This window comes from Musca autumnalis, unplaced genomic scaffold, assembly GCF_047663935.1.
Source record: "Musca autumnalis isolate F117 unplaced genomic scaffold, ASM4766393v1 scaffold_5, whole genome shotgun sequence".
In the NCBI taxonomy this organism is placed as follows: Eukaryota; Metazoa; Arthropoda; class Insecta; order Diptera; family Muscidae; genus Musca; species Musca autumnalis.
Window position 1 is genome coordinate 123,001,242 of NW_027412088.1, and position 17,002 is coordinate 123,018,243.

Consider the following 17,002-nt stretch of genomic DNA (forward strand, 5'->3'; position numbering starts at 1 on the left):
AAATAATAAAATGCAATCGTTTGTGAGCCATCATCAAAACTTAATAAAATCAGTTCGGCACAACTTACCATGCCTTGAGTAAGGCCAAGATTAAAAAAATATTAGTGTGTAAAACTATATTACAATTAGATCAGAATTAGACTTTATCAACGACTGTGAACCGTTCCTCCGGAATGGATGACGACAAAATGGTCGAGAACAGGAAGTTTTACAAACTCCTTAAGTTAGGTGACATATTTCTGAGCAAAAGCGAGTAACAATGAAACAGGTGCAATTAACCATAAGCTGATAAATAGCCAAGTTAACCATCCAAAAAAGTACAACCAGATGGCGGTAGAGATGCTCGTTAACATTTTGTAACGAGTTTTGTGGTTTGAAAATTAAACAAGGCAATAAGCTGGTTGAATGATATCAAAAAGGGGAAAAATACACAATTCTGGCAAGCGCGACACTACAACGCTGTCGCGCTGGGCTAAGGCCAATGGCCTTGGAGTAAATCCAACCAAGGCAGAACTGGTAATGTTCACGAGAAAGCGTAAGCTCGGCGTTTTTGTACCACCAACACTGGATGGAGTGCAGCTTCAGCTCTCGCCCGAGGCAAAGTACCTTGGCACAATCCTGGACTGTCAATTGCGATGAAACAGGAATGCTGAGGAAAGGGCGAAGAGAGGACTGATTGCACTTTATTCGTGTAAGAATTCTTTTGGGAAAAGTTGGGGTCTAAACCCATCGATTACACACTGGTTGTATAACACCGTGGTTAGACCCATCTTATCCTATGGTTCTCTTGTTTGGTGGCACTCACTGCGCCAAAAATCGATATCCGGCCTCGATTCTCATAACTGGAGCCACCAGGAGCACACCACAGGCTGCTCTGAACGCAATGCTGAACTTAAAACCACTGAGTCTCAGCATTAAGTGTCAGGCAACTCGCAGTGCCCTACGGCTGCATGAACAGGATCTCTGGCGCGGTTGTACCTATGGGCATGGCTGTATCCTGAATGAATCAGGCATAAATGTGAACCAACGCGGAAAACTGAGCGACTATATATCACCAGTCCTGAGATTTGACAATATAGACGTCGTTATACCTAGTAGAGATGACTGGAACCGCAGTAACCCCCCTCTGGACGGTCTGGCTTTCTATACAGACGGTTCCAAGATGAAGGAAGGTACCGGGGCTGGCGTCTACTGTGAAAGGCTATCTCTTTAGTACACCTACAGGCTAGACAGCAACTGTAGTGTCTTCCAGGCTGAAATCTTCGCGATTTGGAAGGCAGCGGAATTGATAAAAAGTTTGGATGCAGAAATCTTTGAACCGGTGACTATCTTTGTGGATAGCCATCAAATCCTGCAACATCAAATCCGATGTCGTCCTTAAGTGTAGATCAGCCTTGGGAACGCTAACTAACGGCTTCCGGATATGCTGGGTACCAGGACACCGCGACTATCTGGGTAATGAAAGAGCAGATGAATTAGCTAGACGAGGATCGCAGTCTACAGATCTAGCTATCGCTGACTCCATCAAACCACCCATTTGTCATTTCTTTCAAAATATTAAATCAGTGGAAATTTTGACAGTAGGGTTATCTCAACGACCACTTGAACCAAACGTTGTCCAAACTTTTATACCTTTGTCGAAAGCTTAGAAGGCAACATATAAACAAACATACATACAAACATTTATTTATTTATTTATTATATTAACATGTAGTAAATACAATGTTAATAAGAGATAGCATTGGCTACTATGGCCATCAGCTAATACTTATAATACAAAAAGTTCTTATACAAAAGAGAGGGAAAAAAACTCGATAGTTTAATAAGAAAAGCAGAACTATAGACTGTTTCTAATGTTTTTTTGACACGTAGACTTGTGTGTTGTGCGCACGAAAAAGAATGTTGACCGTTTACTGCGAGAGCTAAAGGTGAACTGTGACATACAAACATATTTTATACCGTTAGAAGAAAAAAACAATTACAAATGTCAATGTCAATATATTAATATTTGGAAATATGTAGGGGGTGGGGCGCCTACGCCATGATAGGGTGGATTGATATGAGAAATATGAGATGTCCTATAGAACTCTACAATGGATAGATTGCAAAATAATTAAACCTCTGCAAAAATACAATAAAAACAATATAAAGTAAATAGAGTGTAGTCTCTGCAAAATGTTGATGCAGAAATAAAAAATTTATATTGGAAAACTGAAGTTAAAGACTGCCATTGTGCCTGTTGATATATTTTAAAAAAATCGTATGTGCAAAAAGTCTCGTGCTGCTTTTGGAGAAGAAGAAGCAGAAAATTGGAATAATTATTGGCGCTAATGCACATTGTTGTTGATCACCAACATAATTAAATGTCTTGTCTATTATCCTGAAGGTGTTAATATTAAATTGGATATCGTTGACGAAAATGTCATCCAACAAACAAGTTTATAAATGTCCCAAATGCAACAAAAGTGTTCAAAACCAACATAGCATTGGCTGTTGCATTTGCAATGAGTACTATCATATAGTCTGCGTTAAAATTACGAAAGAACAACATGCCTTTTTGTACAAAGCGAAGACATTCTTATATAAATGTCCCAATTGCATCAGAAAGAAAATTAACATTGTTATTGATGATGGGAAAAATAAGTCTGCAACAAATATACCTGAGACTGAGGCTGCTAATGATAGTGTACTCGAAAATATGCACAGGTGTTTTAATAGATTTACCACTGGCTTGGAAACACAGTTCGACGCATTTAAATCCGATATCCGAAATTATGTACAGGAAATGGAAAAGCTTATTTGTGAAACAATGACTTCATTAGAACACAAATTGAATACCAGAATGAAAAAGGTTGAACAAGAGAAATAATAAGCTGTCTAGCAATTACTAAGCAGTCAGAAACATCTTGTAACAATAATATAAATGAACTGCTTATCCATAATGATATCCAACAAAGAAGGCTAAATCGTGCAGATATCATTATAAATGGTTTGCCAGATGCCATACACGACTTAAGACAACCTATAATGAGAATAGTCTCTCTATGTCACATCACATTAGTCCCTCAGGATATTCAGCACATATGCTACATATTTAACAAGTTTAAATTTGTTTATATTAGATACACTGTTATATATTTGACTTAATCCATTTTACATATTACATACAATAAATTACAACTGTGTTATTAGTATAAGTGATCTCTCATACTTGTATAAGTGATCTCTCATAACAGTGGCGACGAGGATAAAAAAATTGTTTGAGCGGTCGTTTGTTCTTTAGTGCTAGTGCCCTAACAACAAAAATTAATTTTTAACAAAATGCCAAACGGCGCGAGTTCAAGTGAAACTATACAATTGCTAATACAGCAACAGCAAAATTTTGCAAGAAGCCAACAACAAATGTGGATGCAAAATATGATGGACAAATTTGCATCGTCCAACACATTGATGCTCAAAATAAAAAAGAGAGTAAAGTAGTGACAGAATCACAAGAAAATTTGTATCAACATTTAGTGCAGCATTCGGCACACAACAACAACAATTTGAGCAAACACTGTTGTCAGTGCATGGTTTTTCAATTAGTGAGTGGAGAGAGCTCTCTCGCGGAAGGCTTCATTAGAACCATCGCGTAAAAAAACTAAATTCACGCGGGTTTCAAAGGAAATTGAATGACAGTTGTAAATTTTACACGCAAAAAATATGTTTTGTAAGAAAATTCACTCATGAAATTTTAGCCTTTCGACTTTAATTACTAGGATGCTGTAAGGAGCACACTCATGAGATATGCACCAAACGACGTAAAATCATGAGTTCTATAATCGTGTTATGAGTTTGGAATATTATCTTCTTGCGCGTCCGGATTATTAAAAAAATTCAAAAAACCCCGAAATTCCGGCTTCAAAATGTCAGCATCAATTTTAGGTGGATGCAGTGGATATATCGAAAAATCTTATTGTCCATGGAGTATTCTGTGATTTATTCTCTGGGAATAGGTCTATAAAATGTAAGGTTAAGCTAGAAATCGCATGGGAACATAAAAAAACTTGTTGGCTTCAACCTCAGTGTGTACATGTTCGTATTTGTTTCGTTTTTCTGTATTGGGAGCAGCATATCCCGGAATGCCTGCTCCGAATTCTATTGGTCCGAGCCGGGACGGAGGAAAACCAAGGACCAATATATCTGTGCTCAGTTTGTCACATCCGCATCTTCACCCACATCCCACAATAGATGTCAGGAGTGGGTGCATCTAAGGGGTTGCTCTGGACTCGACCACGTGAGGGACTACGACAGGGACTATGTTGCTGCATGCTGTGTGAACACAGTCCCCAGTGAGTCGTCGTCTGATTACGAAACTCCCCCGCAGTCCCCTCGAAAACAACCGCACACGAAGCCTTTAACACCAGCCGTTGTTGTCCCAATCCCCGAAAATGCAGCCTTTTTGCAATTGAATTGCAATAGACTCCGAGGTAAGATCGAGGAGATAGTAGATTTTATGAGTCGGAAAAACATCAAGGTCGCGGCGGTGCAGGAAACCAAGCTGAACAACAACCACAGCTTAGAGCATTGTGATGGTTACAATGTTCTGAGGAAAGATCGCACCAGAAGTGGAGGTGGGGGATTGGCTTTCCTATTGCACCAGTCTGTCCAATACAGACATATCTCGCTTGAGCCTGTCTCTAATGACCCGTATATGGAATGTATGGGGGTAGCAGTCAGGTGTGGAGCTGCCGAGATAGAGTTGCTGAATGTATACATCCCGCCGAGAAATAGCTGTATCCCTGATTATAGGCCTGACATTAGCCCGCTCTTGCAAGGTCATAATCGTCTGGTCGTGGGGGATTTTAATGCGCATCATGAGATGTGGCATTCGGCCCTAGGAAACGACCACAGAGGTACAGCGCTGGTTGAGCAGATTGATAGCTCTACGTTTTGCACGGTCAATGAGGACGCCCCTACCAGAATTAGAGGAGAGTGTCACAGTTCGCCTGACATAACCATCGTGTCACCTGGTCTGACAAATGACGTTACCTGGCAACCCGTCATTTCCCTTGGATCAGACCATCTCCCCATTATTGTCTCCATTAGCAGACGCACGTTCGTCAATCATAAAAAAGCTGATTGGCCGAGTTTCAGAGAGTTCACCAATCACCGCTTGCCCAATCCTTCTGATGTTCGGGTAGCGGAAAGGACGTTCCGGGACATCATCACTGCTGCAGCCGCTCGCCATATCCCTGCTGGTCGAGTACCCGAAGTAAGACCAAATTTCCCAGCAGAGGCGACGGGATTTGCAAATGAGCGTGATGAGCTTCGTCGTATCAACCCCAATGACCCCAGAGTCAGGGAGCTGACACTGGAAGTTAACAGGCTGGTCGGCGAGCATAAGCGGAACAAAGGGTTAAATCATCTGAAGAGCTGCAACATTGGAACCGGTATAGGTGAATTGTGGGCAACCGTTAAGTCACTCTCGAACCCTGGAAGAAGGGAAGATAGGACCTCAGTCACGTTTGGCGACGTTACGTTGACTGACCTGAAGAGGTGCGCAAGTAATTTCAATCGACAGTTTGTCGAGCATCCCGAGAGTGACATGGCGAAGAGAAGAGTATTACGTCGCATCAGATCTCTTCCTACCGAGGATGAACCACCACAATTTACAATGGATGATGTTGCCAATGTCATCAGGAACGCTAAATCATCCAAAGCGTTGGGCCCTGATGGAATCTCCATGGTAATGTTGGAGCAGCTGGATCAGCTGGATGAGCCGGGAGTCGAGTATCTCATTTAAGTCTTCAACTTGTCGCTAACCACCCTCGTTGTTCCCGAAGTCTGGAAAATGGTGAATCGTACAGACCGATTTCGCTTTTGTCGCCCGTAGCAAAGACAGAAATAACTATCAAGTTGCCGATCATCAACATGGATTCCGTATGCAGCACAGCACGACAACAGCGCTGCACGCCATTACCTCATATATCTGTAAAGGACTCAACCAGAGACGGCCGTGCGATAGAACAAAAAAGCCTTTGATACAGTCAGGCACTCCACGCTGTTTGAGGACATTGAGCAGACAACTCTCCGGCAAAGCTTGAAACGTTGGATAGTCAACTATATGTGCGGACGCCAGTCGTACGTGGAATTCAGGAATAAGAAGTCCAAACCCCGTAGAGTGAAACAGGGAGTTCCCCAAGGTGGGGTGATATCTCCGGAACTGTTTAACCTCTACTTCTCCTGTATTCCACCCCCTCCAGACGGCATTGAGATCGTGACGTATGCGGATGATTGCACGATCCTGGCGTCGGGTACCTATCCTGATGACATCTGTGAGAGACTGAACAACTATTTAACCGATTTTACCACCTTTTTCCATTCGAGGAATATGCAGATTTCCCCCACAAAATCTACAGCCACTCTGCTCACCACATGGACAGCGCAGTTTGGACGTGAGTTGAATGTCGTGGTCGACGGTAGCAGAATTCCGACCACAAACTGCCCTATAATTTTAGGAGTCACATTCGACACTACATTTACGTCGTGCGCACACGCCACAGCTATCTGCGACAAGTTGAAAAGTAGGATCAAGGTCCTCAAGTCCCTGGCCGGCAGCACTTGGGGTGCAGATAAAGAAACCTTGTTGGCCACGTATAACGCGATAGGTCGGTCTGTGGTAAGCTATGCGGCTCCAGTCTGGTCCCCGAGATTGTGTGATTCGAACTGGAAAAAGATTCAAACTTGCCAGAATGCCGCCCTGAGAACAGCGACAGGGTGCCTCCTCAAATCTTCAGTGGACCATCTACATGAGGAGGCAAAAATTCTTCCTGTAAAGCAACACAATGAGGTGCTTTCGTTGCAGTACCTGCTTGAATGTTATCGTGTGAGCCATCCCAATCACCATCTTGTGGGTAGGCCCGGCCCATTCAGGGAGATCAGGAAGGATATCCATGCTCTAGAGGGAGAGGTACAACGATACAGGAGAGAACCCCTAGATCAACAAGCATATCAAGCAGGATTGAATAGCATTCACACGGACGCAGTTGCCAAGGCCTTAAGCAATTATAGTGTGAATAAAGTACTCGGAGTACATCCTGCATCTATCGCAGCTGAGGAGCGTCAGCTGCCACGACAAACTAGATTAGTTTTGGCTCAACTACGCTCGGGATATTGCAGTCGCCTAAATTCGTATTGGGCGGAAATCGATCGCGCCGTGCAAGACATATGCCCAGTAGGGCTATAACCAAAAAAATACCACCACATAGCCGTGTAGAGCATGGAAAACTATTATGAAACACGGTGTCAATTTTTCTCTATCGCGAAAAAAGTTTCCGCACCAAATGCATTGAAGTTCTGTAATGCATTTTTTAATTTTATCTGTCATAACAACATATTTGCTTTTCATTAAAATTTTTATTTTTTTGTAATCTAATTTAAAATCATTATCAAAGCGTTCTGGACCAATTTGTTCTCAAATCGCGCCATTTCGGACCATATTAGGATTTTTGACACTATTGCAATTTTTGGTTTTTCTTTATAAACTCGTGAATTTTATGTTTATATTTTTTTAACCTATCGGACAAGAGAATATGGGGTCATTTGCAACGAATTCGCGAAAGTTACAGGCTGTTTTTGTTGACTTTGCTTGTGAGAATCGTATTTGTTTTCTACAAAAATACAACGCCAGTACCATGTGGGGAATTTTGTCCTAATAATGAAAACGCGTTTCTAAGATCGATTCGGTGAAAAAAGTCTCCGCACCCACTTTGATTACTAAAACCCTTTTGATGCTTTTTCTACTTATAATTTTAAATTTGCTTTGTTTGAATAAATATTTATAGAAAAAAATACAATTCTCACAAGCAAAGTCAACAAAAACAGCCTGTAACTTTCGCGAATTCGTTGCAAATGACCCCATATTCTCTTGTCCGATAGGCTAAAAAAACTCACGAGTTTACAAAGAAAAACCAAAAATTGCAATAGTGTCAAAAAATCCTAATATGGTCCGAAATGGCGCGATTTGAGAACAAATTGGTCCAGAACGCTTTGATAATGATTTTAAATTAGATTACAAAAAAATAAAAATTTTAATGAAAAGCAAATATGTTGTTATGACAGATAAAATTAAAAAATGCATTACAGAACTTCAATGCATTTGGTGCGGAAACTTTTTTCGCGGTAGAGAAAAATTGACACCGTATTTCATAATAGTTTTTCATGCTCTACACGGCTATGTGGTGGTATTTTTGATATTTGCAAAAAAGTGCAAAAAGTTATATCCCTAATGCCCAGTATGCGGCATGGGCCCGCACGACGCACAACACCTTTTTAAATGCCCCGCCAAACCTACCCATCTAACTGTGGATCTGTGGCTACATCCCATCGAAGCAGCCACTTTTCTGGAACTGGAGATAGACCCAGAGCCAGATTGAACAGAGGAACGAACAAATAAACATAACAAAAACACTGTTACAACAACAACAACGACGATAACTTTACCAAACCTAGTGTTAATATCAGTTATAGTTTCTTCTAAAACGTTAATGTCGAATAAAAAGCGCTTCACATCTACCTTCCATGGAAATTGAAGATATAACTTGTGTTTTCAGAGATGGTTAAACATAAATAGCAGTTCCAATACCCCTATAGCTACAACGATCATTTTTGAAAAGACAAAATCCCGGGATATTAATCGACTTATTGGAGACATATCAGTTACGGCAACTACACCTAAAGAGTCACTAATTAAAACATTTTTCACTTCCAAAAATTTTGAAGAATTTCTGCTAGGCTTAAGAGATATTTGAGCACTGTGAAGAATAAGTCTTTTATGAACGAGTCATCACTGACAACATTGGCAATAGGGCTAACCGAAGTCATAATTAGAATAAAATAGATAAAGGGAAATGTGTGTTAATAATAATGTAACATTAATAACATTTAGCATTCAAATGATTATAAAAAACTGGTTAATAAATATAAATAAAGTGTGGAAATCAAAATGATAGAACAAAAGATAAGGTTGTTAAATTAAATTAAGATTGTTAAGTTATTAAAAAACGTGCTCGGTTTTAACCCAAAAATTGAAATTTTGACGTTTTTGGTCCACCATTTCAGTAAAATCTAATATTTTTTAAAAAATCGATCTATGAAGAAAAACCCACAAAAATATATGGCGATCGGTTAATTAATAAAATAAAAAGTAGGCATCGCAAAACGCTTTTACAAAAAAAGGGTTTCGTAGACAGCCATTTACCTCAAAATCACATAATATTTTTCAACAAAAAAAAAATGCCCTTTGGGGTATACAAATGAGGGTCACGCCTTAAAATAAGCCAATAACATTTGTTTCGTTCTTTTTTATAGTTTAAATAAAGGTAACCCCTTAAAAACATTCAGGGACATCCAACCTACTAACATACCATACATACTCTGAAGTACATCCAAAAACACAAGAGCGTGACCGCCAAAATATCCAAATCATTTTCAGATCCTGAGCATGGCATCTTCACTAACCCCGTAGAATGACATCACTACGAACCCTTGGCATAAATTGAACACTCTCCCATCCTAATAAAAAAAATCTGAAAAATCGGAAATTTTCGTTGCAGGTACGTATTTTCGTACTGATTACAAAAGTATACACTTCTTTTGGGGGAATTCCATACTTTGAAGTTCCAAAGATTCCGTTGTTGAAAGGTCGTACCCGAGATTTGCTCCTGTCCGTAATGTTACGGTTACACTGGAGTTTTTTGCCGGGTTAACCCACTTTCTGAAGATTTATTTGACGTTTGTGCTATGGAATTGACATTTGAAACCCAAACCCTAACCCGGTATCGTGTAACCGGGGTATAAGAGAAAGTCTCAAATCCCCCGCGCGTATCCGAAATATGCACCTGTCCATAGGAGAAAGTCTTAAATCCCTGGCCGAAGGCCGGCTACTTAAGAAAACAATTTTAAAGATACTTTTGTCCGCGTAGCCGAAATTTGCACATGTCCATAGGAGAAAGTCCCCCCGGCTAGTAAGAGATATATTGTTTTGTATATGTATACATTCCGTAATATAATCGCATCCGTTCAAACATGGTGATATTATAAACACGGGCATTTTCGGAACATTAAAGACACATATCTAGAAAAGTATGAAACTTCCTAAAAAATAACTTAATATTTTTGTAATAAAAAAATATGATTTTCCGTTAGTGGGAGAGTTTTCAAATTGTTCAAATGTTGAAGAAAATATCGGATCTTTCACGACTTCCTTTGAACCAATGCGGAACATTCCTAGTTTGACTATAATCGTCCGATCTATTTGAAATTTTTACCATAGATAGATCTCGATGCCCTGATTACGAAAATATAAAATTTTGCCGGCGGTCATAACCGGTTATCCCGTTGTTTTAATCGAAAGTACGAGTAAAAATCGGATATACAACCGGGTTTTCTGAACCGATATGGGTATTAAAAGAAAGCTTAGTAAAACACCTATCCAGAAATGTAATATTTCCAGCTGTATATAAACCGGTTACAATTCTAGAGCAAATTTTGGGTACGCGGGCAAAAGTTTCTTTAAAATTGTAAGTTTTCTTAAGTAGCCGGCCTTCGGCCGGGGATTTAAGACTCTCCTATGGACAGGTGCAAATTTCGGCTACGCGGAAAAAAGTATCTTTCAAATTGTAAGTTTTCTTAAGTAGCCGGCCTTCGGCCGGGGATTTAAGACTCTCCTATGGACAGGTGCAAATTTCGGCTACGCGCACAAAAGTTTCTTTAAAATTGTAAATTTTCTTAAGTAGCCGGTCTTTGGCCGGGGATTTAAGACTTTCTCCTATGGAAGGGTTCAAATTTAAGCTACGCGGACAACAGATTCTTTAAAATTATATATTTTCTTGATTAAAATTTTAATAATTACCAGAAGTCTTAAGCAAAAAATAGAGTAAAAATACACTTTTTTCTCTAACTCCTAAACCGGGTTTTGCATCTTAACGGAAAATAAAACATTAAAAAAGTTATAAAATTTCAGACTTATCCGACAGTTATAGCTAAACTAGGAATAAGCCAATAGCTAGCTATAAAGTAAGGTGGATTGTTTATACTTATATATGAATTGGTCATTGAATTAACCATTTGGCGGCATAAGACGGGAATACAAGCGCACACCCGATCTGGGAAGTCCATACTTCCCGAGATATAGGCCTTTAAAGTTCCAAAAATATGTAGCCGAAGGCCGGCTAATTAGAGAAAAATTAATAATATAAAATAAAGTTTTGTTTCCGTTCCCTAGATTTGCACTTGTCCATAGGTGAAAGTCTTAAATCCCCGGCCGAAGTCCGGCTAATTAGAGAAAAATTTATAATTTAAAATAAATTTTTGTTCCCGTTCCCTAGATTTGCCCCTGTCCATAGGAGAAAGTCTTAAATCCCCGGCCGATGGCCGGCTATTGCAAAAGAAAATTATAAAAGTATGGACTTCCCAGAGATGGTATATATCAGGAATATTGTCAATTATTTCATATTCCATTTCAGAAAAAAAGGATAAATTTTTATCGCGCTACATCAACGATTTTTGATATGTAGGTTAAGAAAAAGATTCCCAGTACGAATCTGGTCGCGAGCCAATTTTTGGTTGTTGCGGATAAAAGTTATGGCGCTTTTATTTCGCTTTTTAAGAAAGAAAATATTATAAAAACGCTAATTATTTTAATGAGCACAATTGTTACTAAAAAGTTCTCTCGAAGTGACTTCAGCGAGTAGATTGCAAAATGTTACACAGAATTCGCGGAATGTACATAAAATTGATAAATTATTGAATATAAGTCTACTTTTTTCAAAATTAAGGCCCATATAATTACATAAAAAATTGTTGTGGATCCAAACTTCACGGCGAATCAAATGAGACTGCAATCATACGGATTGCTGTTATAGTTTGGATGTTACAGCCAAAATAAGCACATATTTTGGTCAAAAAATAATTTTTTGTTTGAAAAAATATTTTTTTCACATGCATTATGTAGTAGAAAATGTTGTAAAAATTTATAGGAATACTTCCTTCATTTCGCTTAAATCTCCCAACAAAATAGACGGATTTTGCTTTATTGACATTCGTATTAAAGCTTTCCCATTAGGGAAGCTAATTGGGTTGATGAGGATATATGTCAAAGCTTCTGAAATGGAAATAGAGGTCACATAACCCATTTTAATTTATATTTATATAATTATTTATATTATATTTATATAATTATCAAAATCATTTTGTCCGCATGTGATTTTCATGTACAGCAAGACCATATCTATTAAGTTGTATATATTTTTCGAAATATACTTTGGACTCTAAGATGTAGCATCGGCTGCATCTTAGAATTAAAAACCTATATAACGTCGCTAACTTGCGCGGAGTGCGTATGCTTTTTGTCCGCATCCGATTTCAGTGTCCACCATAAAAATCTACATCTATATATATCTATTTCAAGGCGGTCAACGAAGAACCGTGGATGTAGCATCACACACTATTTTTTGGGATAAAATGAATGTAGCTCCCTTATCAGTGAAGTTTTCAAATCTCTGTTTCCGCTAAAACGAAGATGCTGTATTAGTTGTTTCATTGCAGTGGAAACGAACCGCAGAAAACGCGATAAAATACGCGATATTTCCAAAAACAATTTTAGGTGATTTTTCTACTTTGGATTTTCTTGTAGCTCGCGTTTTAGTGGATGGATTTTCACGGAGAATGATTTATTAGATCCGGAACGTAAAAAACTAAAATGTGCAATCAAGTACGAGGAAATCGAATGACAATTGTAAAAATTAGGCCCGAATAATATGATTTTTAGAAAAATATTCACACAAAATTTCGTCATTTCGATACATATTTCTGTGAAGCTGTGGAGGCTACATTCACGATATACCTATCAAAAAGCTCAGAATCGCAAGTACTATAATCCTATTAAAGCCTTTTTGAAAAATCTGTTTGCGGAACGCGACTAGAAGAAAATGTCAAAAAACACTGTAAATTTGGCTTCAAAATGTCAGCGTCATTTAATGGTAGACGCAGATGAAATTTTGAAAAGTTATTCATTAGTGAGATTATCCTTATTTAGTTGGCTTCTACTTTTACTTTGACAGGAAAATCGTGAGAAGTGTGGTTTACTCACAAATCGAGAGAAAACAAAAAATGACACGTTGGCTTCAACCCATTTTTACCCATTTTCTAACATAAATATAGCCACAGCTTTCACGCAAATTAACTTTTGAGGCCAATATTTTTTGCCACGTCCAAAAACATTTCATTTTATCCATAAACATTTAATTTGTATAATATACAATTACAAGTCGCGTGTTCTAAAAGGGTAAACCTTGGCTTCAGCTATGTTAAATTTTCAAAAATATTGGTGATATATTTTTGTTTTCAGGACAACGAGACCTACCTGTGGTAAAAATTTCAAAAAAAATAGGGTGTGCGCTTGTATTCCCGGCTTGTTCCCATCCCATATGGGACAAGGGAGACTTCTCAGCGATGTAAAAATTCTCTACAAAAGTGGTGTCCTAGACACGCCGTTCGGACTCGGCCATAAACTGTAGGTCCCATATCATTGAGATAATATGAATCGGGGTGCACTCATTGATATGAGAGAAGTCTCCCTTGTCCCACTTTTGCTAAGCTTAAGAATAATAGGCATAAGCCGATTTTAGGGCGCGATCCCGGATCTTATTGACATATATACCACAGATAGATTTGGGGTTCTGAGTATAACGATATAAATTTTGTCTTGCACTAGTCTATACTTTCCGAGAAATGGGCCGTTAAATTCTGCAAATATCAATGATATTTTTCATATTTTTACAGCCGACCAAGGCAATATCCGTATCATTGCAAAGCTTTGGAGGACTTTCCATTTTTAAAGGAATAGGAAAAAATCTAAAATTCCAAGCCGAAGGACGGCCACCCACTTAAGCTTCTAATTTTTAAAGGAAATTTAAATGCGGGCTTTACAATTATACACATATGTGTATACATATTCCATAGGTTGGCTGTAAAAATATGAGAAATCTTATTGGATATTGTGGAATTTTCAAGGCCTATATCTCGGGAAGTATGGACTTGTGTAAGACAAAATTTATATCGTTATACTCAGAACCCCCAAATCTATCTGTGGTATACATATCATCAAGATCCGGGAACGGACCCTAATCTCGACTTGTTCCAGAGTAGTTAAAATCAAAGTGGAGGCTTTGTTAGAAGATGAAGGTTAAAATATACCTAATAATTAAATTGAACTATGCGTCTTGGCTTTTTGGGTTTTCCAAATCGGATGTCTTGGCTAAAACAAAGACAACAGGTGTTTTGTTTTGTGTCAAATTTGGGTTTCCTAAATCTGGTGTCTAGGCTTTTTGGGTTTTCCAAATCGGATGTCTTGGCTAAAACAAAGACAACAGGTGTTTGTCGGAAATTGTAGTGATTCAATGAATGGAATGCATTTTGAATTGATAAATATGTGTAATATGTGTGTTCTCTTCTAGGGCGAAGTAAACGTTCAACAAGAGGCACTGCAATCATTTTTGCAAACCGCCGAACTGCTGCCAGTCCAGTCCGAAGAAAAGGAAAAACCGAAACCGCCCACTCCCGTACTGGACGATCAGAAACTAATGAAATCCATACCCAGTACTATACGTGCTGTTAATGATGCTACCGCGGCAACACAAACTATTGATATACCCTTGCTCCAGCCCGCAACACAATTGCAAATACCCAACCTGCAAACACAGACGGCAACAGTACAAAACACCACACAGCATCATATTCAGACACAATTGCAACATATAACCTCAAATCGAATGCCGGCAGCACTTGGGGACAAAGAAACTTTGTTTAAGTAATAGGCCGGAGTCTGTAGTAAACTATGCGGGGCCAGGGTGGTAGGCAAATGTTAGCGTTACGCAATGGAAGTATATTCAAGTCGGCTCGAATGCGGCACTGATGACTGTAACAGAATGCCTCCTTCATGAGAAGACCAAGATCTTACCGATGCATCAGTACAAGATCTTATCAATGCAGTACCTGCTTGAGTGTTATCGTCTTTAGCATCCCTGCTACAATCTTGGGGACGCCTTCCTTCCCCCACCCTGGCACGCAAGGGAAGATCTTCAAGAAGGAAGGAAGGCTTGGACAGCATTCACATTGATCAGTTTCACACATAGTTCAAAGGTATGCGGGTATGTTCGAGACACACTTCACCACTCGCTTCACGTCTCAAGCATTTCCTACACCCCAATTTACTCCTTTTTTTGCGAATTTCTTGATGCTAAGATTCATTAGGGTACTTAAAAAGAGGGGTACAAGGGGTACACCCTACTCCATCCATAAAATACTCGAAAAATAACAAAATTCTTAAGTTGTCTCTTAAATCACAAACAATTTGTTAATTACTAAATAGATGGCCAATTGGAATTCGAATTTTAATATGAATTAGCAAAGTTTTTAATTACCTCCTTTTTTTCCATTCCATAATACAATAATGCGTTGGGCTCCTATGCAATATTAATCACATTTCGGCCTTCATTTATCGGGAATCTGTGGTTGTTACATTTCTAAATTGTAAATCGCCAATATCTTGAAGAGTAAGTAAATAATTAACCGGAATGCTCGAGTTTTTGTATTTTTTTCTTTTTGCGACGCTTATTTCCAGTATTAACATGCAATTTAAAGAGTATATGCTAAATTCAACAAAACAAAAGGTATAGAGAAAAGTAGCACTGGAAGTTTAACATTCGCAACTAATACCATTATGTTAACGCTTTTTAATTGTCCACTATTTTTTCTAAATCTTTGTAGCTTCTTTATTCGCAAATATTATTATTTTTACCGGGCACAGGAATAACAATTTGTTTAATTTGTTGTTTAAGTTAATACAATTCTGCTGGAAATTCAGTAATCAATGCGTTACCATATTTTTAATTTCCAGTCTGCAATAGTGATGCCATATCGCATTGATACTGTCGATTCAGAGTTGCCACAAAACAAAATTTTGTGGCAACTCACACGAGACGATTCAGCGTTGCCACAAAATAAAATTTTAAGACAATTCACACGAGACGATTCAGCGTTGCCACAAAATAAAAATTTAAGACAGGGTTGTTTGGGTTGATATCTTTGACCAGTGTTGCCAAATATATGTGATCGAAAATTGTAAAATGAGGGAGGTTTCTTCAGTTCAAATTTTGTTATATATTTTTTATTTATATATTTATTTATTCATATTTGTATCACATGAAGCCTTAAAGTCTGGCAATACACTGGTCTCACATTTCAAATACACAAAAAAAATACATAACCAATTGAGGTATACACAAAACATAGACGTATTTTACACGAGCGAACAGTTCGCTCAAAAATTCGTGTTTCATTCGCAGAGCTTTTGTGATGAACTTGTACATGAAATAATTATTTTTGCTCTGTTCCAGAACCTGCAAGAAGCTACTACTTTTTACTACTATAAAATTTTTTCCTATATGTTATCGAAAAAAATTGTAAAAATTAGTAGACTCTTGCGGTACTGGAACAGACAATTTATTTACTTAGGCGGCCATCAGACCATCTGCTTTTTCACATGTATGTTGTCAATTATTTGGGTATAGTCATATACAGAACAGGTGATGTCATACATGTGAAAAAGCAGATGGTCTGATGGCGGCCTTAAAATTGAGTTTTTGGGCAATAGGAGGTAGTAGGGAATATTAGGAGCTCTTTTCTCCCCGCTCTCTCCCAAAAACTCAATTTACTTTCCCGAGTAATTTGTGCGTGTAAAATTTCTAACTGAATCGGATGCCAGCAATCACGATGTTAGATCAGCCAAACTTTTCAAGTAGAAGATAAGAGAATGACATTTTTGTTTTCGCTGCCATAAGTTTTAGGTACAACTTTTGCTATTTTTGGAACACTTATTTAGCAATATTATTCTGGAGCATAACTGAAGTGGTTTTTATTTTTTACTCTATTTGGTATTTTTAAAATAAAAGTGAAGTTT

The 17,002-nt window shown here is 38.3% G+C and overlaps 2 protein-coding genes across 6 annotated transcripts in view; one reads left to right on the forward strand and one right to left on the reverse strand.

The window, feature by feature from the left end:
- The window catches only part of sbb (scribbler), a 704,451-nt gene extending 688,475 nt beyond the window's left edge, over positions 1-15,976 (reverse strand). For 2 of the 5 annotated variants that reach the window (XM_073991711.1, XM_073991707.1), the window contains exons 1-2: positions 15,760-15,907; positions 15,465-15,692 (exon numbers count right to left, since the gene is read on the reverse strand). Coding sequence is in view for 2 of the 5 variants with exons in the window: in XM_073991707.1 (XP_073847808.1) it covers positions 15,465-15,479 (15 nt within the window). In the remaining 3 variants the exon portion in view is untranslated. Of the gene's footprint in view, positions 1-15,464 lie in introns of all 5 variants that reach the window. The other 3 variants (XM_073991709.1, XM_073991706.1, XM_073991708.1) reach the window with 3 other exon arrangements.
- LOC141406012 (uncharacterized) lies at positions 3,322-15,284 on the forward strand. Its single transcript, XM_073990980.1, has 2 exons — positions 3,322-3,471; positions 14,499-15,284. The coding sequence occupies exons 1-2, from the start codon at positions 3,322-3,324 to the stop codon at positions 14,853-14,855; spliced, it is 507 nt and encodes a 168-aa protein (XP_073847081.1). The 3' UTR covers positions 14,856-15,284.
- Positions 15,977-17,002: the final 1,026 nt, after the last annotated feature.